This window comes from Haplochromis burtoni, unplaced genomic scaffold, assembly GCF_018398535.1.
Source record: "Haplochromis burtoni strain Fernald_Lab_line unplaced genomic scaffold, NCSU_Asbu1 Contig_357, whole genome shotgun sequence".
Taxonomy (NCBI): domain Eukaryota; kingdom Metazoa; phylum Chordata; class Actinopteri; order Cichliformes; family Cichlidae; genus Haplochromis; species Haplochromis burtoni.
The window spans coordinates 501359-524398 of record NW_024582718.1 but is presented as its reverse complement, the minus strand read 5'-3'; the positions used below and the strand labels follow the sequence as shown (position 1 = coordinate 524398).

General features: G+C 39.1%; 2 protein-coding genes and 1 non-coding gene across 3 annotated transcripts; 2 read left to right on the top strand and 1 right to left on the bottom strand.

The window, feature by feature from the left end:
* Positions 1 to 1326: 1326 nt before the first annotated feature.
* Positions 1327 to 7915, top strand: LOC102290772 (1,25-dihydroxyvitamin D(3) 24-hydroxylase, mitochondrial). The gene is made up of 12 exons (XM_005943235.2): positions 1327 to 1774; positions 1914 to 2104; positions 2231 to 2324; positions 2406 to 2499; positions 2969 to 3060; positions 3404 to 3515; positions 4302 to 4447; positions 5558 to 5724; positions 6453 to 6531; positions 6744 to 6941; positions 7041 to 7152; positions 7528 to 7915. The coding sequence occupies exons 1-11, from the start codon at positions 1517 to 1519 to the stop codon at positions 7149 to 7151; spliced, it is 1542 nt and encodes a 513-aa protein (XP_005943297.1). The 5' UTR covers positions 1327 to 1516; the 3' UTR covers position 7152; positions 7528 to 7915.
* A 1734-nt stretch (positions 7916 to 9649) lies between these two features.
* On the bottom strand, positions 9650 to 9722 carry trnat-ugu. Its single transcript has one exon. It is a non-coding gene; the product is annotated as a tRNA-Thr (tRNA).
* Positions 9723 to 10743: 1021 nt separating this feature from the next.
* On the top strand, positions 10744 to 22074 carry LOC102291079 (nuclear factor of activated T-cells, cytoplasmic 2). Its single transcript, XM_005943236.3, has 10 exons — positions 10744 to 11103; positions 12160 to 13114; positions 13259 to 13430; positions 13975 to 14177; positions 14844 to 15016; positions 15374 to 15514; positions 17833 to 17888; positions 18151 to 18283; positions 19633 to 20286; positions 21705 to 22074. The coding sequence occupies exons 1-10, from the start codon at positions 10983 to 10985 to the stop codon at positions 21749 to 21751; spliced, it is 2655 nt and encodes an 884-aa protein (XP_005943298.1). The 5' UTR covers positions 10744 to 10982; the 3' UTR covers positions 21752 to 22074.
* The last annotated feature ends 966 nt before the right edge of the window (positions 22075 to 23040 follow it).

Below are 23040 nucleotides of genomic sequence, written 5' to 3'. Positions count from 1 at the left end.
TTCAAGAAGGTTGTGTGTGTGTTTTTTAAAGTTTTTAAGTTAAATTTTTTTTAATAATAAAGTAGCACAAATACAGTACTAAAGCTGCCTGATATCATGTGATACCACATATCAAACAGCATGAGTGGTCACCGTGTGCATTTGTAGGTGCGTGGGTGGTTGTTTTCTCGTTTGGGGGGGGGGGGGTGATTAATATGTGCCTGCTACACATGAGACGACTTTTGCTCGCTCACCCAATAACCGGCAAACATCAGTTAAGAGTTCAAGGTTGCTCTGATGCCACCCGAGAGTCTGTGAATGAGCACTTTTGAAGAGCAGCAACACGGGGCCCCAGTACATGTTATTTAAGTCATGCCAGCTCTGAGTGGGCGGCGTGTGCGTCTGTACTTGAGTGTGTGCGCTACATGTATGTCTATCTTTGTGAGGACCAATTAGCTTTAGCCCAAGTGAGGACGGTCCTCATTTGAGAACTGCGAAATGCTGTTGGGGAGCCAGGTTCGAGGCAGGTATATATCGGGTTTGGGCATTCAGTTGGGGGGGGGGGGGTTAAGGTTGGGTCCTCGCAATTATAAACGACATAAGGATTCTTATCAGAGAGAAAATCCATGAGGTGTCAAGTGTGTTGATTTGTGTGTGTGTGTGTGTGTGTTTGGGGGGGGGGGGGGGGGGATTTCGCCATCAACTCGTTTCATTTTTCAAACTAAGAAATGTATCAAACAATAGAAATCACTTTTTTCATGCCTGTGTCTGGTGAGCTTCTTGTTGGTGGTGAAGAAAAACAGACTGTAAAAAGTCTGACTTTGATTTTGATCATCAGAGGCTACAGAACGATCTGGAAACTACAGAACGATCTGGAAATATACGAATTAAATGTTATTTATCAGCGGGCGACCATGGATGGAGGGACTTTTACATTTCCTGCAATAACAACTCCAATTCAGCGCTCCTGTTAATTGGACTGTATAAACTACCCCGTATAATTAGTACAATAAACGGTCCAAAAAAGCACTTTAAATGCCCACTTACCCCCACCACCCCTTTACCTCTCCACAAAGAACACACACTCCAAAACACCAACAAAGCAAACACACAAGCTGCAATCGGTCAAATATTTGCCCGGTGCAGAAGTGTGGCAGTAGTATTTGCCAGAGTTTCGGTTCTTCCAATCACGGGTCACTGTGAAACAGGTTCAAGCGAACCGCGTCACCTCCGCAGTGGCCTGTGTGTTTATTTATAAAGCGGGGGGGTCAGGGCACTTCCTCGGTCTATCTGGGGTCATACGATCCTCTCAACTTGGATCCATAAATGAATGGCGGGCTCGACGGCCACACCATGCAGGACCGGCCCCTGATTGGTTCCGTGCACGGCAGGAATAAACACTCTCAGAGTATATATAATGCGGTATGGAGTAACACTTTTCCAAGAAACTAGAACAACCTCTAGGTAATGAAAAGGGAGCTGCTGTTAAACATCTGAGTACTAACTGAGTAAAAAATAGATAAATACAAAGTTGAGGATGAGGGCGCAAATCCAAAAAGTTCCTCAGATAGTTGAGCTGCTGAAGAAGAAGTCTGTCGGGCTGCAGCACTTCAAGCCAACATCCTCAGTGTGCGTGCTAGGGGAGAAGGATGCTGCGGAGGCTGCACCGTGTCCTCATGCGGCATTCAGAGCGCACAGTTTGGACGAGATCCCGGGACCCACCAACTGGCCCCTGGTCGGCAGTCTGTTTGAACTCCTGAGAAAAGGCGGTTTGACGAGGCAACATGAGGCATTGGTACAGTATTATCATATGTCATCATAACCATAAACATTCCAAGTGTTTTTTAATCTATTAAAATGTGACCAAAACAGATGTAATCACTTTTTATTTTCCATGACATTTTATAACTACTTGAATCTTTTTTTTTTTTCAGGTTGATTATCATAAGAAGTTCGGAAAGATATTCCGGATGAAGCTGGGGTCTTTCGAGTCTGTGCACATTGGCGCACCTTGCTTGTTGGAGGCGCTTTATAGGAAGGAGGCAAATTACCCTCAGAGGCTGGAAATCAAACCCTGGAAAGCATACAGAGACCTGAGAGACGAGGCGTACGGACTCCTAATTCTGTAAGTGGTCTTTCGATTTCTCCTTTATTGGTGCCTAAAATGGCAATAACCCACCAGGAGGCAGACTGAGACGTAAGTAGAAGCACAAATGTTTTAAATTAAAACGCACTTACTTTTGTTTTGCAGGGAAGGAAAGGACTGGCAGAGAGTGAGGAGCGCATTTCAGCAGAAACTCATGAAACCGACAGAAGTGGTGAAGCTCGATGGCAAAATAAACGAGGTAAGACTCCGTTACATAAAGAATATATGCTTGTACTTCTTAGAGTTATCGATGACTGACACCTTCTGCTTGTAAAAACAGGTGTTGGTGGACTTCGTTGGCAGAATTGGAAACATCAGCAACAACGGGAAGATTGAAGACTTGTACTTCGAATTGAATAAATGGTCGTTTGAGAGTAAGTTCACTATTTTTGATTCGATTCCTCGTTAAATCTACAACTGGAATTTTTATTACAGCATAGATTGAGCTGCCGATCATTTTCTCGATTAACCGTCTAATACAGAAAATGTGGAAACTGAAACTCTGAAAGAATCAGGTGTTACCTTTAAACGGTTTCAAAACCAGATAATTTACAGATAATACATTCAAGGTCGGTTAAGGCAAATAAAAAGCGCGAAAACTCTGATAAATGAAGTGAATGTGGGCTTCAAAATGAATCATTATAAAACCGAAAAAAACCCTAATTATATCTTTGGCTTTCAACCATGTTATTTATAGAAGCAATATTCTGCTATGATGTTTTCTGTCACCTGTAATGTTAAAAAGATAATCATAAACTAAAAGGATTTTGAGACATTGCAGACCTGTACAAAGTAAAAATCTGGCATTCTGAATCTCACTTTTTGCTCTTTTTCACCTCACAGCCATTTGTCTCATCCTTTATGGGAAGAGATTTGGTCTTCTGCAAGAGACGGTCAACGAGGAAGCCATGAACTTCATCACAGCTGTGAAAACAGTGAGTATAGGAGCACTGTGACTTGTAAGAGGGGACAGTTGTAGGACTGAAGCTGGCTCTCTCTGTGAGCCTGTGGAAACTTCGCAGTTCATCAGGTTCACCAAGTGATGCAGCAGTTCAGTGACTAACACTCTCACTGGGATTTTCTGGGGCAAACCAATACCGTTAACAGATAATAAAAATATGCTTACAAAGGTCTCAGGGTAATGGGGGCAACAGTATAGAAAAAGCTTTGAAAACAATTGAATCAGAGACTTTCAGCACGAGTGACAATGGATTACATCAGACTCCCAATCCTTTTCTCTCTGACTCTGTCTTCTCTTGTCGCTCTGTTTCTCTGTAGATGATGAGCACCTTTGGCATGATGATGGTTACACCAGTAGAGCTCCACAAGAGCCTCAACACCAAAACATGGCAGGACCACACCGCAGCATGGGACCGCATTTTCAGCACAGGTGCGAGTTTATGCCTTGCCACAAAATTAGAAAATTAAGATTCCCCCGCCTGCAGTAATTACTGTCGTAGGGTACTGTTTGTCTCCACTCATCTGTAATGTTTGCAGTTGTCTGAGCTCAGTTCCAGTAAGAACATCAATAGGAAAGTACAGACGAGGGTGGGTGGGTGGCAGCGAGATCTGAACTGTGTGCCAGTGTTTTGTGTACTTGGCGCTCTGGTACTCAGTGTTGTAGTAAACTGCATGACCCATGAGGGAGAAATATGCCAAATATTTGTTGTAGCAGAAGGTAGTGGCATACAGTGATAAAGAAGATTATGCTGCTTCAACCTTTTACAAATATTCACACATAACCACTTATTGTACCAACAATTGATGTTTTTATGTGTTTTCAGTACAGCACCAAAATATCTTGTCTTTAATATATGTCTTTCAGTCAGACAAGTTAGATTATGGATAGCATTTTATGAAAGGATAAAAAACAACTGACACACTTTCAGAAAACAGTAACGAAAATTAGCCCGAAAACAGAAACAAAAAAAGTTATTCTTTGTTTTATGTATAAATAACTTTGTATGTACTTCACATGTATTCCTTACATCTAGAGTTACAATTAAAGAGGCCTGACAGTCTTTTTTTTTTTTACTATTTTGCCTGAAAGCAGCTGAGAACATGACAGAAAAAATAAAGTAACAACCAAAAACCAACTTTTCAAGTGCAAACAAAACACATGAGATTTGACTTTAAAATGAGCATGCTTACATCGTGACTGTTTTTCTTCCCTCAGCCAAAGTCTACATTGACAAGAAGCTGAAGAGGAACGCAACCAGAGCTCCTGATGATTTGATCGGTGACATCTTACACCAGAGCAGCCTTTCAAAGAAGGAGCTGTACGCGGCCATCACCGAGCTGCAGATTGGAGGAGTTGAGACAGTGAGTAACATTTTTCACCACAAACATATACATTTAATTCTCATTGAGATAGTTAAAATCATGGACATCGCTCTCCTATTTGTCTGGTCATTACAGCCACTTAGCTTAGTATGAAAACCAATGCTAACATTCTGTCCAACAAACATAAATACATACCGACATCTCTAAAACTCAATAATTAACACATTATTTCTTATAAATTTGATTGAAAAAGAACACAGCTAACAGTTAACTAGAAATTCTGACTTCTGAAAGCGTTTCTGACAGCTGACATTAGCCAGTAGAATCTACCTTTCAAGCAACTAAGAACTGCTAGCGTAACTGTAGCTTTATAACTGGCCACACAGTGGCGCTACTTAATGTCCGACAGGTTTAGTCCTGGTATTCTTTTTAACAATCGGGCCCCCTGGTGGTGTCACCCAGACACAACAATTTTATTTGTGACAATCCTTTTTTATTATGTAAATGGATGTAGTCTTCTATCAACCTCTTCAGTGAATCTGTAGTCGCCAGAATTTTTCTTTTACATCACACTTTTATATTCAGCTCAGCTTAGTTCTCACCACATGGTGGCAAACGTGCTGCTGAAGTCCTTTGACTGGCTTTAACAGTCACACAGATTAGTGATTTGTTGATCGAGCTGGCCACTTCTACCCATTTTTAATGGCTGCTAGATGCAGAAGGCAAAGAAACATAATGCTGCGGAGCTTTAAATCCATTTCTGTCTATTACAGCTTTTTGTTTAGTCACACTTTACTGAACAAAAAACTGCAAGCTGCACTTTAACAGAACAAGCATGAGTTTGCTTTTTTAATTTCAACCTTTCACCTACTTTCCTTCAAGTGGTTAAAGAAAAAAAAAACCTTGTAAACTCTAAAACAAAAAGGTGCTGCAGTTTCAGTCCTTCAAAAGCGGAAAATTAATGTAGTAGATGTAACTGAGGAGCCTTTGAGGAACCCAAAACATTCCATAGCTCCTTTCAGGACCCCACTGATGAATGCACTTAGCGTAGCTGCCTCATTTAGAGACATCTCCTCACTACCTCCTTATTTCAATCTCTGTCTCTGTCTCTCTCTCCTCCCTCTCTGTCTTGCTGTTTACGTTTCTCAGACCGCCAATAGCATGTTGTGGTTTATTTTCAACCTGTCACGAAACCCCAGCGCCCAGAAGAAGCTGCTGCAGGAGATCAGAGAGATCGTGCCTCCTGACCAGGATCCAAGTGGAGAGCACATCAAGAATATGCCCTACCTCAAGGCCTGCCTCAAAGAGTCTATGAGGTACATTAACACTGATGGTTATATTATGAGCAGCGGTGTAGTATCTAATCTTCCTCTCTGAAAAGTGCCAAACATACTCTGTTAATACAATTAAATACATTTAGAAATCCAAACGATACACCAGTTTAACTATAGATTGGTTAAATTTAAATATAATTATAGAAAAATCTTTTTCTTTAATAGGAGTTTGGTGCAAGAGTCACACAAGCAAAACAAATACTACAAATACAAATAATCTCCATTTCCTATTAAATGAATGAATTAGACACCAGTTAAACAATCAGTTTTGTTTTGTTTTTCCTAAGCAGTAAATCAGACTTAAATCATAATTTTGGCTCGTACTACAGAGAGATTAAGAATGAAAACTCACACGCATGACTGCCTCAAAAACAAGCTCTGTGAGATGTGGTGGCATGACCAGCAACAACCAGCTTAAAGTCTACCATGTGGTCACATTTAAATTGTTTCCTAGCCCTTGTAGGTTCTCCTTCGGTCTCCTTTTGAAGTCACAAGTTGTCTAAAATTTCATTTAAGTCCACCAACATAACCACATCACCCATGGAATGTACTGTACAAGCCCCCCAACTGGAGATTATATCTCACCTTATTTTACCCTGTGAACAATGCCGGAATACGTTTATCTCCTGTTAAGCAGCTTATACATACTGTAGTATGAGTATGGTCACTGTGTCATAATCTCACATGTATTTTTTGTCTAATTCCTACAGGTTATCACCATCAGTTCCATTCACAAGCAGAACCCTGGACAAGGACACTGTGTTGGGGTATTATGCTATTCCCAAAGGAGTAAGTGGCTTAGACAGTAGTCGTCATACACCTGACATAAGCAGATTCCATTCTTGTGAAAATTTACATTTGACTGATGTCTAAATGAGTTTTTTTTAGAAAGAAAATCTGTTCATGTTCTCAGGCTTTAGTCTCATTATCTACTATACTGCATCATTCATCTGTAAAATAGGGACAAAACCAAAAACTTATACTTTTTCCTCCATTCACAGACAGTGTTGATGATTAACAGCCATGCACTGGGCTCCAACGAAGAGTACTTTGATGATGGCAAGCAGTTCAAACCTGAGCGCTGGCTGCGGGAGAACAACACCATCAACCCCTTTGCCCACGTTCCTTTCGGTATTGGAAAGAGGATGTGCATCGGCAGACGACTGGCAGAGCTTCAGCTGCAACTGGCCATGTGCTGGGTACGATCAGTGACTAAAACCTAAGTGGTTAGCTCAAGATGGTCCTCAACAAATGCCATTATTTGAACAGTTGTTGATTTTTGCTTGTCTTTCTTACAGCTGGTCAGAGACTATGAGATTGTGGCAACAGATAATGAGCCGCTTGACGTCATCCATTCAGGGCTTTTGGTTCCCAATAGAGAATTGCCTGTCGCCTTCATCAGGAGATGAAGTAAGAACAGTTTTAAATTTCTAGACTGCTTAGGAATTAGTCAAGATGGAAGTGGCACAAACATTCCCTAAATTACTCTGGCTGGCTACTGTTTGTAGCTTTATTTTAACAGTCTTATGCAGAGCCTGTTTGGACACAGCGTAATCTATGTTATTCTGGGAAGCTACAATTTCCAGATGTTCCCTAAATGCCTCACTTGCAGGCAGTGAGTTGCAGCCAGAACAAACAGAAACACACATGTTGAGATTCAGAGATGTAGACATGATATCATACTTTACATCTAAGTTAGACAACTGTAACTATGAATCTGCCAAATTATATTTTTATTTCCATCAAGTTCAGAAGAGCCCTAATTGATCTTTTCTTCCCTTCCAGGCTCTAAATTCAGCTCTTCCGGACTGAGCGACAGAAAGGTGATAACTTTGTTGCTTGTCCCAGTGGTCCAGTGACTCCCTGCATTGCTGCTCTGTAAATAAAATACAAAACAACAATTATTATAACTCTAATCTTACCACAAATACCTCAGACATATTTAAAACTATGACTGTTAATGGAACGTTCCTTTATTGTGTATGTGTATATATATATATCAATATATATCAATATATATCAATATATATATATATTGATATATGGGTTATGTTTTATGTTTTATTGTATATATAAGCACAATTATAATATTGCAAGATTGTACATCGTTTTTTGAAGAGACATATTTTATTCATGAAAACAAATGTATCAAATAAATATATCTTTAAACACACCTTTCCGTGTGGAGTTTACATGTTTTTTGTTTCTCCCACCTTGCAAAGATTTGCTTTTTAGGCAAAGCAGTAATTCACAGCTGTGAACATGAAAATGAAATCACTTTCAGCTGGTTAAAAATTTAGTGAGTTATGGTGAATTTTATAACTCCATAAACATGCATTAAGAGACAATAATATAGCATCTAGACTGAAGCACAAGATTTAACATCAAGGTCAAGAAGCTAATAAAAAAGTGTGTTCGTGACAGTAAATATGTTTGCTTTTACTGAATGGTACAAGTACATAGCAGTGTCTCACATATCCTTTGTTTACAGTTTGTAAAGTAAAAGTTAGGTAATAGTAGGCAATGGACCAAACCACTATGAGCTACATGAGGGGGAGTGCATCTTTCAAAACTAACAAAACTTTTTGTTTTTCACCCTTTTGCTCCGCCCCTGCCATTAAAATGATGGATTCCTCAAATGCACAATGTGAAAAACATGTTACACAATCCCACAGTCTGATGTTTCTGTGGGATTTCTAGTGTTATGAAAGTAAATTATGAAATTATAACTGAATTTAATAAATATATATAATATATATATAATAAAAGATCAAGTGAAGTGATTTAAGCACTGTTTTAGTCCCTGTTTTTCCCCCCACTGTTTTTAAGTATTTCAGATGGGTTAAACAAAGACAGAATGAGCTTACCTATGCAGGGATCAATAAAAAAAAACAAAACAACGCTTAACCAACAATTAATCAATAAACAAAGCCCTGAAGTAACATCAGATATTACACCGCAAGATCTTCAGTTTAATAAAATAAAATAAAGATCCTGGACTTACATATCCTGTGTTGTACTCAGTGCATTTATTTGACAGATCTGCTTAGTTTTCAGGTCAATGTTTGACATAAAACAAAGTACAAAGCACTCTTAAAAATGAAAATAGTTTTTGGTTTGGCAGCTCCTCAGTAAAAACCTCCATCTTGTCAGGTCTTTTGTCACTTTATGAGTCTTGAGCAGCTTCAGCAAAGACTGATGACGAACTTCCCTTGTAGAACACCTTGTAGGTTTCATTTTAAATAACTATTTATAGTACAAAATATGTAAAACTACTTAATATTTCACACATATGCACAAAGGAAAAAAACCCCAATCCATTATCAATCATCCCTCGTGATCCCTCGTTTTGGCTCGTGATCTCATACATTACATACACACTTACACTACTTTTTGTAAATACTTTTTACTCGAGAATAAGGATCTGAGTTCATATTCCACCGATTGCTGGGACTAGAAATCTCCTGTGAGGACGCTTTCTGGACTGAGAAGGCTGATTACAGGAGGAGTTTCTTACATAAAAAACAATCCATACACATCGCTTCACTTTTTGATTAATTATTTTCACAAGTGCCATGTGCGCAAAGAACTTAGCTGTGACCTCGGGTGATTTCGATATGTAAACCTGAAATGGTTACTCTGCTCAACAGCAATTATGAACAGTCTCAGTACTCAGGAGAACTGATGGAAGTAGAATACCTTAAAAAAAAAAATCTTACTTTCTTTATGTAATTTTCATGACAATTTTTTCAATAAATCTCTGCATGTAAAGTAAAATACAATATTTCTGTGACTGAGTGTAGCATTAAAAATTCCCAAGAGGTTATGTTTCTTCCTGAGATTGGTTTAAATGACACATATTAATTACTTATGTAAACAATTCACATAACATAAATTTCACAAGTGCAGGCCCTAGTGAGGATCGAACTCACGACCCCTGGTTTACAAGACCAGTGCTCTAACCACTGAGCTATAGAGCCTGGACATGCGTGCCGAGGCACATAAAACTTGATATAAGAGAGGCATATGAGCAACTAATCGCTATGAAACACAAGACTGCTTTAGATTCTTCCTTTCATATTCATTTTTTTAACGCCCTTGGCTCTGTATGATGTCATGGAGGAGGAGGAAGGAGGGGTTCCTTATATGGTCATCTCCGGCACACGGCTCTGGCTGGGGGAAAAAAAACAACCCCACCCACCTGCTGCTCAAAGCCTCTGCTTGGGAAGCTTAAAGGAAAGAAGGGCACGTGGATGAACTGAGGGTCAAAATAAGATAAAGAAGGATTGTTCTGATTTTTATTTATATGTGAATGATAAACTACTTTAGGGGAGTGTAAGACTAGAATTTACGAGCTAGAAATGAGCTTAATGAATGAGAGAAACCTTATGTCGAGTAAAGTGTGAATTGTGGTTGCTAAATGTTCATCTGCTTTATAACAGGAAGTAGAGCTGTCAAAACCACAACTACAGTAAGTTTATGTCAAAGTGCAGCAATCAATATATTTACGAACGTCTCAAAGTCAAGTTGAGTTAACTTGAACAGCAATTAAAAAAAAAGGGTGTTGGCGGTAATTGTGCAATACGGCCACCTACTGACCAGAGATTGTAAGTACGATTTTATTGGGGCTAGGACATGGAGAATCGTCTAATTTTCACAGATTTCTCTAACAAAAAATATCGATATGTGATTTCATATTACACATATTTGATAGTAGCTGTACATAAGAACAAAAACAGGTAAAGTTAAAAGAGGTGTGTCAGTCGTAAATTTTATGGTGCCCAGTTGAATAAAATCTTTTGTCTCCGAAAAAAAGATAACTAGGTCGAATACGAAGGAATAAAAGGTGCATTTAAGAAAAGAAAAATGTGTAAAAAAGAATCCGACTTTTATGATTTGATATCAGCAGACGTTATAGATTTTATATCTTAGAAAAAAAAATCAGCCTACCTAACTTAGACAGGAAGAGATGAGGCCCGTGTTTTGGAAGTTCCTGCCCACTTGTCATCATCAGCAGTGACAGGAAGCGTCTGACACCACTCGTTTTTTTCACCTCGCTCAGTTAGATGTTTTATTTGCGCAGTTTCTAATGTTTTGAACGCATCTGTGAAGTACTGTAACTTCGTCCGTTGCGTTAATTATCCACGCTGCGCCTTAATTAAAGTGACGATTTATTTGAGCAAAAGCTATTACAACAGTTACGTTCGTCGGGATTCAAACCTGTTTATTCCGAGCTGGAGATGACTTCTGGAGGTTTGGGGCTCACCGAGGGCCTGGGCCAAGACATAAACCAGGAGGAGTTAGACTTTTCGGACCTTTTTCTGTATAATCAACCTGATTTTTCTGTTGGCTGTGATAAAGGTGTGTATACATAAATTGCATATGCATTTTTCCAAACATAGTATCTTATTATTTATTTATTTTTAAAGGCATTTCATGATCTTATTGCCGCTAAGCCCACGTTTTCTCAGCTGAGGATGCGTCTGTAACTACTGTGTTGTGTTTTATTTTTATGAAAGTTTAGCTCCCAGACCTTGACATTATACACTGATTGATAATCATCATCCTTTTGTTTTTAATCTAAGATCAAGAGGGCTTCCAAGACCCTTTTTTTCTATTTTTGAATGGAAAGTAAACAGGAGTGCGACAGATTATAGTTAAGTAGATTCAAAATTAAGCGATCCTCATAGTACCATGAATGGTTTGGTTGTTTTTTTGAATATGTATCTGCAAGCCTCTTCATTTTTGGCATCCTGACTAAAACCAACACTTGTTCAGTATGATAGTAACAGTTTTACTGGGGAGAGGAAACGCAAAACCAGCTCTCGCATCCCCAACATTGGCATATTCTCAATTTATAGATTTTTATTAAGAGAAAATCATGTTCAAGCATGTTTTAGGTAAAAAAAAATAATAAAATAAAATAAAAAACTTTAAAGGGAACCGATTATGTTCATTTTCAGCTCCATATCTTTATTTTTGGACTCAACTAGAGTAGCTTTGCATGATTAGGAAAATTTAAAAAATATTATTCACAAAATAATCGTGTTTTACTTTATATTCTGCCTTCATGCAGCGCCTTGCTTCATCTTCTCTCTGAAATTAGGTGTTTTAGGTGTCTCTTCCTTTAATGCCAACTTTTTCTGAGTTGCTGTCCCAAACAAAGTGTTTAAAACCGAAAACCGGTTAGGCTCTGTGCTGAAGCCAGAGCCATGTACTTGAGGTGACCATATTAATCATTAATCTCCTCGCATGGATATCATATAGATGCAAGGATGAAAAAAGTGAAATGTGTTACTTCATATTTGAAACACTGACTATCTTTAAGTCCACTTTAAGTTACCACATGGTAATAGCAGTATTGTAGTAATCAGATATTCTGACCTGTGTGCTAAAATGTGTCCCTTCTTTGATCAGTGACAGATGACACTGGTGGTCTCCTTGACAATGACAGTCAGCCTCCTCTATTGGTGGTCCAGCCTCAAGATGCATACATCTCCACCTCTAACCCACCAACTTCTAACCAGGACACCTCCTCTCACAGCACCAACGCAGGAAACCTATCAGGAGCTGTGTTTGACACCATGGGGCTGACATCACGAGTCGGTATCCCTGCTCCCAGCCCCAGGATTGAGATCACTCCATCTGGTGACTCTCTCAGTTCACAAACCCTAGAGCCAAGTCCTGCATCTAAAGCCCGGGGATCCTACAGAGAGTGCGTTAGCCCTGCCAGCAGTAATTCTTCCACTGGCTGGGGAGCAGATACTTACTCTCCCTTGGCATCTCCATGTGTGTCACCATCTAATGTAGGGAGCTGTGGTATGGGCTTGAATCCCTTGGACCTCTGCTCAAGCCTGCAGGGCATCCATACATCCTCTAACCACTCCTCTCCAGGAGCCTCACCTCGAAACAGCATCACGGATGAAACCTATCTCCAACCACAGAATCGTTCTGCTTCACCACTCCCCCATCAGCGTTCCCGGTCTGTCTCGCCGCAGCGAGGCAAACGGTTCTACGGTCAGACCCACTGTAGTCAGGAGGGCACTCCTGTTAAGCAGCGCTCCCGGAGTCCTAGCCCCATCCCATCACCCCACGATCAGCAGGGGTCCTACTACTTGCACCAATACCAGGCTCAAGCTGAGTTTCACCCTCAAGTTCAGACCGCAACCTCTGGCCTGGACGAGATTCTGAATAGCAGTCCAGGAAGGGCCAAAATACAGGACTGTGTATATGGCGAGGGTTACGACTGGGCTATTGAGCAAGAAAAGATGAGTAGGGGTGGAGCTGAGATCAAACCTGAGACCTTCTACATGCTCCCAACTGTGTGGCCTCCTTCTCATTCACTCCATCATAGTGGACGATCCGCATTCAGGTGTTATGTTTGTCTTAATTTATCACTTACAAGAAATATGTGTCGTTTTTAATGAGTTTTAATAAGCTCGGGTACTATGGTACAAGGTTCGTTTTGATTTTTTAAATCTAAACTTCTCTTTTTTGAACTCTTTCGTTCTTCCAGTGGTCTCGCCTTGGCTCCACTTCCATCTTTAGAGTGGTCATTGCCCAGTCAGACGGGCCAGTATGAGCTACTGATCCAACAACAGCCCAGATCGCATCACAGAGCTCACTATGAGACTGAGGGCAGCCGAGGAGCTGTCAAGACACCAAATGGAGGGCACCCGGAGGTTCAGGTGTGGGGATTCATATGTAGATACAAGAAAGGAGAGGAAACGAACGCGTGGTAGTTGTACCAGAGAGAGGGAGTGGGAGATTGTAAATGTTGGGGAGATATTTCCTGATAAACGTCTTTGTGTAAAGCTGATACTCATGCAAATATAGAAACAGTCCCATAACATGTCAGTGCTTCCACAATGCATGTGTGATTATTTAGACATGCATTGATTCAATCTGCTCAAATAAACACAGTTATAATTACAAATCAAGAACCCACAAAAAGAGCATATAAATGTCAGTGCATGGTGTCCTTTATTTACTGTTTCTGGAAAGTAAAAAAATGGGCCTCCATTACCAGTTTTCCCAGTCATGCTACACAAATGGATTATGCAAAGCAGTGTTCTGGCTTTGCCAGTTTGCATGGGAATTCTTTCCCACAGACACAAGAGATTTATTGTGTGGTGTAAATGTTTTCTCAAAAGGCATGGACTTTTATGATCTCAAAGTTTATTTAGTTCAGTATGAAGCATACATTTTAACTGCCCTTGTTGCTGTCACCAGCTCCGTGGCTACCAAGGCACATCCGCACTGGCGCTGCAGATCTTCATTGGAACAGCCGATGAGAGGCTCCTGAAACCCCACGCCTTCTACCAGGTCCACCGCATCACCGGGAAGACCGTCACCACACCCAGCCTGGAGAGGATGATCAACGGCACTAAAGTGTTGGAGATCCCTCTGGAGCCAAAGAGCCACATGAGAGTTGTGTGAGTAAAACTAATGCCAAGGGGAGTCTCAATCGTACGTCACAAATGCCTAGAGTATGTGTCAACATTTCACCACAAGTCGTTCACTTGTGTTTTTCAACCAAGAGAGACCACTGAGGTGATTTAGCACTATAAGGCTCAGAGTGGAGATACAGCAACCTGAGTCGTCATGTGTTTTCTTTTGATTTTCCACTGTGCTAAATCTTTAAATACTACAAGCTATAGCTACTCATCACAACCGCAAGGTTTTCATCTTTTTCCCTCCAAAAATGTTGCTGCTGCTGACAACTGATACATAAAACGCACCACTTCCTGTGTGCCAGAGAGTTTTTCCAAGAAAGACCTAGCAAACTCTGGGTGTTTGCAGCAGCAACCAAAACTGGTTTGATGAACGTGACATATGATGAGTCACAACAGCAAATAGCAAACAAAATCAAAGAAGTTTCTTTTTCCATGAAAATGCCTGAGATCACTACTTTGGCTGCTTTGAAAAAAAAAAGAGCTTTTTACTGACTGAATATTTGAAATAGCAGAGATTGCATCAGTTAAATGTGAAAAAAGACAGTCTGGGTGGACTGTGAAGAAAATCAAGTTTTTTATAAATACGACAGAAATATCATTTTGAGCACTGATTTTATGTCATATGTCTTCTCTTTCATGATAAAGGATTGACTGCGTTGGAATCTTGAAGCTGAGAAATGCTGACATTGAACTAAGAAATGGAGAGACTGATATTGGACGAAAAAACACACGCGTGCGCTTGGTCTTTCGCGTCCATATTCCTCAACCTGGAGGCGAGCTCATGTCTCTTCAAGTGGCCTCTCATCCTATTGAATGCTGTAAGAAGTATTTTATTGCATATGAGCATTTTCTTTCTTTCTGCTTGATCATGAGAGTCACTGTAGACCCTGAAGCTTTGTCGGCTGCTCTGTATTTTTGTATTTACATTCTTTCTCATTAGCTTTTGGTGGTTGATGTTAGCAAATGTTGGCAAACATGTTGGTTTATATTATTTAACATTGACACATAACTGCCACTTGTAGATGTATTGCTGACTGCTCAGAAAAAAGGGACTAGCCTTAATGTGAATGTTCTTCAGTCTATAATGGTCAATAGTGCAACTGCCTTGGATTTGATCCCACTATACAGTATACTTTAGTGTTACAATGACAATAAAGCTGCTCATGTTTTCACAGCTCAGCGTTCAGCTCAGGAGCTCCCTGCAGTCGAGAGGCAGGACCTGGACCAATGCTCTGTACTCGGTGGTCAACAAATGGTCCTTACTGGACAGAATTTTACATCAGACTCAAAGGTGATATTCTCGGAGAAAACACAAGGTGAGGAGTATTTTTTTTAATCACAAATGTCTGTCTTTGGTGGAATGAATCTTCTAAGGTCTTCTTTGAAAGCTACTGTAGAAGAGCCACCCAAAGATTGTATTGGTAGATTGTAAAGGGTAGATGTGGCCCCTGTGCTACACTGCACATTGTTTACTGAAGGGGAGCTTGAGCCAGCAATTACCACATGTAGCCAGTTAGCATCAAGGCGTAACAATTTTGTTATTTTGTTGTTATTGTTATTATTATTATTATTATTTTTACCTGTATTTATACAGGTTATCCCATTGATAGTCAATGTCTCATTTACAAGAGAGAAACATGTTACATAATGTTTAAATGGGTGACTAACAATTGGTATGGTACTTATGACTTTATTTTATTTCCCCTGTAAATTTTTAACATTTTAACAAAGAGGTCTATAAGGGACTAACTTGTTTTTGCAGCCACGCTCAAAGGAACTTCAGTTTTAGGCTAAGAGGTTGAAGCCCTCATATGTGATATTATGGTACTTCACAGTTTATAGACTCAGAAAGAAACAAAAAAAATCTCAGTAAAGCTCATCAAAACATCATATTTCTGTTGTTAATCGTTGATCTTTAAAACGTGCCAGCACAGCCACTCAAAGAAAAGTTCAAACTTGAGTTTACAAAGCCGAATGTTGGTGGTAGTAGTCCATACCCTTTGTAATTACTGTAAAAACACATAAGTAACACGGGAATTTTATTTAAAATGTAGAATTATTCCCAAGCTCAGACAAAAGTGCCAAAAACTGCAGTTCCTCAAGTGGTGCCTTCGAGGCATGCTTTATGTAACCCACTTTAAGTATTATATGTGTTATTAAGGGCAAAACAAATATGGAGGAGACAAAGAAGCAAATTGGATTGTCTACAAAGCATAAAAGTATAAAAAGCACAAACTACTAATTACTAACTTTATTACTTAGATAAATTCAATATTAATAGCTCTGAGCTAAAACAAAATGAAAAAGATGCACATTAGTACAGTTATAATGGGTTTAATGATACACCTTGTTAGCCAAACATGTTAGCCTTGGCTGCTAACTTTCACTGTATCCTCTTGTTCAAATATAGTCCCTTATAGTTACAAAAAAAATTAAAAAAATTAGTGAGGCCAGAACAACAAACTGAAAGTTTACAAACTAATGTGTGGCATCACTGTGGCTATTTCTATCTTTTATCTACAGTCCATAATTATGTAATTAGAAGGATTGTTGACATGTGTGTTCACTTGTGATTTCAAACTTTTTTTCAGATTTTCTTTTTTTTTTTTTTTGAGGATTTAAAATTGAGCCTGTGTTGGTCTCCCAGTATCCCACTTGCGTGTGTCCATGTACACGTGCAGCATTTGTATTTTTAGATTATTTGCATATCACCCAGGATAACTCAACGTTCAGTGACGCACTTCTTCCTCCAGCCCCCACATCTACCTTTGATAAAATTAACCATTAACTTAAACATTTACTGTTTTGCTGGCAGTAGCAACTTTTATTTACTTCTAAATGGAAATTTCTCACCTCGTCACTGCTTGTTCTGCCCACACAAAATTGTAGGGTTACATAGTTTGAGAGAAGGATGGGTACAACTGAAAGCATGTAAAGCCTCCTTGTTGCTTGGCGTGGGGTTTTATGCAACAGGATGTGGTTAGACAGACTGATAAAGACTCAGACCCAGAGCAGAGGCTTTGTGTTTTTCACTGTGTGGGTAGAAAGCAGAAACAGCAGGTAAAAACTTTAGATGGGAATGAAACACTAAACCAGACATAAAAGAGAACCCTGTTTTCCACTGTCTGTGACAAATGTGCTTACTGTACTGTTAATTAAAGTCCTGACATATCATCTGATTGCTTGAATTACTGTTTCCAGCTGATTAAACTTGTAGAAATTGTTTGGTTTTTTGCTACATTTTTGGTTTCTACAGGATTCTTTTCCACTTCACCACCACATATAATTTTGTGGTAAAAAATAAAACTACTCTCAGCAGCTTGTGAGCCTGTAGTAAGATGAGTAAGATGGTAGCAATATCTGCCAGCCACCTCCAAAGCCATAAAATAGTCCAGCACATAAACCACAACTCTTTTGAATGAAGCAAATCAAATATAAAATGCTATTTACTGAGCTTTAGAGTCTTAGTGATGCAGTCAGTAGACCAAGCTGTTTAGCCCTTATGCTAAATTAAGCTGTGCTAAAAAACAAACAAACAAAAAACAACAACAACAACAACAACAAAACAAAACAGATAACATGTATTTTCCAAAATGGGACTCAAACCTGCAAAAACTATTCCTTTTAATTTCAGATGGACAGCAGATCTGGGAAGTGGAGGCCACTGTGGACAGAGATAAAACTCAAGCTGTAAGTTAACTTCCCTTTTACTGACACATAAACTATGATGCACATTTTGTAAGATGCATGCTAAAGTCATTTGTCTGGTAACTGTACGTGCTCAAAACAGAAATCAAAATGTAAAGCCCGTGTCTTCAGTTTACTGAGTACATGAATGTGCTAATCGCATATCATCATATCATAAAAGTGTTATTTCTTGTACTAATTTTGACCTGACAGGTAGAGATTTGTGCCAGCTGACTCGTGACCTTTTTTCTCATTCTATCAATAGAACATGCTGTTTGTTGAAGTCCCTCCATATCGAGACCGGAGCATTTGCCAGCCGGCCAAAGTCAACTTCTGCGTCATCAATGGGAAAAAGAAACGCAGTCAGCCTCAGCACTTCGTCTACACTCCTATGATAGGTGTATATCTCTTAGTCATCTCAGCTCTGTTATTACGGAGAAAACAGGCGTACCTCCTATGTTTGAGAAATAGGAAGGTGATTCAAGTGTCAACATTTCCCAGCCTGGATTTGAATTTGAATTTGAATGTCAGCACTGGAAATCTTATTATTACCTTGTCAGCATAACGTAACCCTGCATGTGAAGTAAAATACTATATTAATCCCATTTTGGGGAAATTCTTCTGTTACAGCTGTTGAAATAACATTAATAATAGTAATCTGTCAGATATCTTTCTGCGGGAGAGATATATTGTATTATAGCACTACATAACTTATGCTAGCAAATAATGACAAAAAAACACCATAAAAAAAACATAAACTGACTTTGATGTTGCTAAAAGAGGCAAATGTGTGCTAAGTCATCCATCAGCGATGAGAAAAAGCAAAAGAAAAGTTACAGGAAATTGCAAAATGTTAGTTAGATTAAATCTGACAGTTCTAAAATTTTAACCCCAAAAGTAGATTAATGCAGTTACAAACTTCTGATATAACACTCCTGTTCTGCAGTTTTATCAGAAATCAGAAGTTAATCAGTTATAGCAGCACGCTGACACTGCAGCCACAACAGAGACTGCGTAGGGGTTGGGGGCAAATCTTACTTCTTCTCAAAGGGAAAAATAGTTTTCCTTTTTAACGCCTACATGTGATACCCACATTACAGCGCCGACACACTCTGGCTAATTTCAAAAAAGGCTTTTAGTTTATTGGTTTATATATATATAGATATATATTTATAGCTTTTAGGTGAAATGAGGCAAGATTATTAAGAAGTAGAGAAAGAAGCGTAACATCATTGCAGCTGACAATTTAAAGCCATTTCAATCTACACTGATTTATACTCCAGCCACTGGTTATGAAACCTACATGTGTTTACTATCACCAGACCTAAAGATGACTGGAGATGCAATGACTTGTTTTTTTAGGTCACACAATCACTGAAATAACTCGAGAGCTTCTAAATACGCTGGCATTAATGTTCCTTTTGTAAATATCTTCTTCCCATTTTATACTAGCTGAGTTGCTGTGACATTTCAGTTAATATACTGTATTTAAAGTCTCAAGAGAACAGTTTCCAGTAAACTTGGTTTCACCTTGTCTAATAACACAATACCTGCAAAAACTACTGGCATTTACATCATCCCTATGTTTACTCTGTAAATAGGAAAGTAAGTACTAATCAGCAAATGTTAGCATGCTAACATGCAAAGTAAGATGACTGTGGCTGTTTGTTTACACTGGTCTAGTGACAGACCTGCATTGTTCTCTCACTCTCTGAAAAATCTAATAATAATTGTTTTTATTTTTCAGCCATTAAAGCAGAACCACTGGATGACTACCAGCTGAATTCTTATGGCTATTCAAATAATCAGTCTCTCTCTGGCATGTCAATGAAGTCACTGTACCATCCCCTGGAGCAAGACAACAACCTTCAAGCCTTGAATGTTTCCTCAGCACTTTACCATCTAACCACTGTAGACCCCCGAGCCCACATGTTAACCCCAGATCAACTGGATGATCAACCAGTCTATTACCAGTCAAGACCTGGCACTCTGGTCAACAACCCAGTGCTGTACCACACTGGGAATCAGCGTTACAGCAACTGCAGTAGCGCTCTACTAGGTGGTTCCCCAATGGCTCCGCATCCAGCCTCTGCTCCCAGCCAGTGTGTCAGTGCCAGAACCCCTGTGCCCAAATTGGGTGAAGGTCCTCAGGTTGGTGATTCGTTTGACCCTTATTCAATGTCAAGGAATCATGGTTACATGCAGACAGCACTACCACTAGGAAAGTCGCCACCTCTGAGATACATTCAAAGTCAAGTCCAGGCAAAGGTTGGAAGTCGGGTGGACCCAGGTGGGCAGCCTCTGGCCCAGATCGCCCCTGCTAGAGGAAACCATGAGGAACGAGCTCCAGAGAAAATCATGATCAAACAAGAGAACCTCAGTTATGCCTATCTGGAGGATGGTGAGTATAATGTTATGTACTGCTTGAATGCTTGAATGCTTGAATGCTTGAAGTCCTCCTGACATTTTTTCCACCATGGAATTATGCCTGACAGTTTTTTTTAACCTTTCCATCGAGAACTCCCGCTTCACCCAGGAATGTCGGCAAGGTTTAATCCTTTCTGAATCTTTATATATGTAGTTTTTTTTGTTTGTTTGTTTTTAACATATTTGCGCTCAGATAAGTCAGCCATACTTTAGGAAGGGACTGAACAAAAATGTTTGCTGTTATTGTGTTTATAAATTTAACGATTCTTTGTCATGAGGATAAGCTTTTCACCCCCACCTCCGAGTGTAACCACTGTGATATAAACACATTATTAAAAAAGTGCATACAAGGTGCAGCAGTTAGGTGAAATACTGAAGCCTTGTGTTTGTGGTCCAATTTGCAGTGCATACAAGCATATTGCAACTGTATGCTTGCAAATCCTGCGTTGTGGTTTTCTTTAGGGCCTTTCTCTCCACTTTCCTGTCTGTTTCAGTCTTACTTTCACTGTCTCATTTCACACACTCATGCAAGCACACACGCTTGTTAAAGTATCACGGGCTCACTTGAAACTTGGTATGACCCAAAGCACTTTCCTTAGAGTTTTTGCTGTGTTTGTAGATAATGAATGGGGAAACAAGCAGCGGCACTGCTTTGAAGCAACCTGACCTGCTTTGCTGTGGAAGAGTGTTTATGTTTACACATCCGTAGTTGAGGGAAGATACAGAAAGTACATGGTACAGGCAAATACATGCGGATACATTTACATCCATGGTTAAAAAAATAAATAAAAGCACTTTGTTGTTGTCTCTGATGTAGACTTTACATTTGGATGTTGTTTCTATCAGAGGTAAGGATGTAACATCCTGAAATCATTGATAAGTGTCGATAAACCCATGTTGCATAACAGAGAGATCTAGTGGACGTAAGTATAACTGCAGCCATGCAAAGTCACGATTAGACTGATTTATGCTTAAAATTAGAACATTTTTGGGGAGGACTGATGGCGGAGGCCTCCAGAGTGCAAACCACGACCCACAACATTCTTTCAAGTTCAAGTCTAGTTGAGGTCTTTTTGTTGTATTTCCCACAACTCCCCATCCTTTCCTGTTATTCTCTATTATTAACCTTTAATAAAAGCATAAACTTCCCCAAAAAGTCTGACTATGGCAACACCTGGTGGTGGGAACAAATAAGGCACTTAAGGTCTTCTCACCCTTCAGATCAAACTTGAGGTTTTAAGAATTTAAATCTTTGCAACTGGGCTTTAAAAACACAAAAATATATATATATATAATCTGCATAGCATTTAAGAATAATAGAAATAAGCAGCTCAACTTGCATTTTTGCTGCAAATATGAAAGTTCTTAATCCCTCTTTTCAATGTTTTCCAGTGAATGACATCATAAGAAGAGACATGAGAGGCCACAATGGAGAGTGATCATGCTGCTCTGAAGCCACTCAAAGTTTAAGCATAATCAGTAGACATCAAGAACAAGAACAATAAATCTTCAGTAACTGTAATTTAAGCGAAACGATAGAGACTGATCCGTTATATACCATATTTCTGTACAACTTTGAAGGGTCAGCTCCATTTCCATTTTGTTATCATATATTTCAGCCTTAGTAACAATACTGGATCATATATTCATTATACTCTTTTATTTTAACTTGTTTAACTTCTTTCTGTTTATACAGTTGTAAAATTGCTCGTTGTAAGCTTGTAGAAAATTTTTTATATTAAACAAATTCTTTGTATATGAATCATGGTGTTTGAGTGTTGACTTACTGACTGTAATCATTTTGTTACATATAGGAAGCAGAAGGAACTAAATAATAAATGTGTACCTTTTTTAAGTAATAGAAAATACACAGCACTGTGCAAAAGCCTTGAGCTAGCCCTCATTTCTATATAATTTTGTAGGAAAATGAAAAACAGGTGAATTTATTGAAGCATACAAACATAAATGTAAATACAGTATATAAGGCAAAAACAGGTTGCACAGTTCTAATCAGCTTGAAAGAAAGTCAATATTTGGTATGATCACTTTTTTCCCTCAACACAGACTGAACTCTCTTAGGCAGCTTTCTTGTAGTTTCTTTAATTAGTCTTCAGGAAAAGTTCTCCAGGCTCGTTGAGTGGCATCTTTTATTGCCTTTTTGTTTCATTCTCTGCAAAGATAATTTCAAGCTGAATGTTTAAAATATTGTTTTAGATTTATTTCGGGTTTAATTATTCCATTATTTGATTGTAAACAGGAAAGCTATTTTGCAATGTAGGTGGCAGCAATTAAAAGGTATTAAAAGCATTTTGCATCTGAACTCACGTATATCATGACTCACATTTTGACTGTCTCCTTTTTACAGAAGTAAATAAGGAGAAGCCTGATGACATAAAACGGTTTTAATAACCGTTGCAATAGAAAGAGGGAAAACGAGAGTGTGAAAGGACTCATTCGTGCTCATATGAACTTGGAAAAACTGCATAGAAATGCAGTAATACTACATGCAGCGATACTAAAAAGCACACTTGAGAGAAAATATTGGCGGTAATTATCTTGAGTAGCAACACTTATTAACTTTTACGCTTCATCTTTGAGGCGAGGCTGTAAAATATTTAGTGGGTGAAAACCTCTCGAGTTTTTTGGATGGAAACTTATTTCCTGTAAAGCAGTGGCTCTAAAACAGACATGCATCATCGCTGGTGAAGCACAGAAACTCTGCTTGGAG

Bases quoted from the DNA above. Each gene is read 5' to 3' on its own strand.
- LOC102290772 (XM_005943235.2), top strand. From the start codon at position 1,517: ATGAGGGCGCAAATCCAAAAAGTTCCTCAGATAGTTGAGCTGCTGAAG. The intron at 1,775-1,913 runs GTACAGTATTAT...TTTTTTTTTCAG, and splicing joins CGAGGCAACATGAGGCATTG to GTTGATTATCATAAGAAGTT. The intron at 2,105-2,230 runs GTAAGTGGTCTT...TTTGTTTTGCAG, and splicing joins GCGTACGGACTCCTAATTCT to GGAAGGAAAGGACTGGCAGA.
- LOC102291079 (XM_005943236.3), top strand. From the start codon at position 10,983: ATGACTTCTGGAGGTTTGGGGCTCACCGAGGGCCTGGGCCAAGACATA. The intron at 13,115-13,258 runs GTGTTATGTTTG...TCGTTCTTCCAG, and splicing joins AGTGGACGATCCGCATTCAG to TGGTCTCGCCTTGGCTCCAC. The intron at 14,178-14,843 runs GTGAGTAAAACT...TTCATGATAAAG, and splicing joins AAGAGCCACATGAGAGTTGT to GATTGACTGCGTTGGAATCT.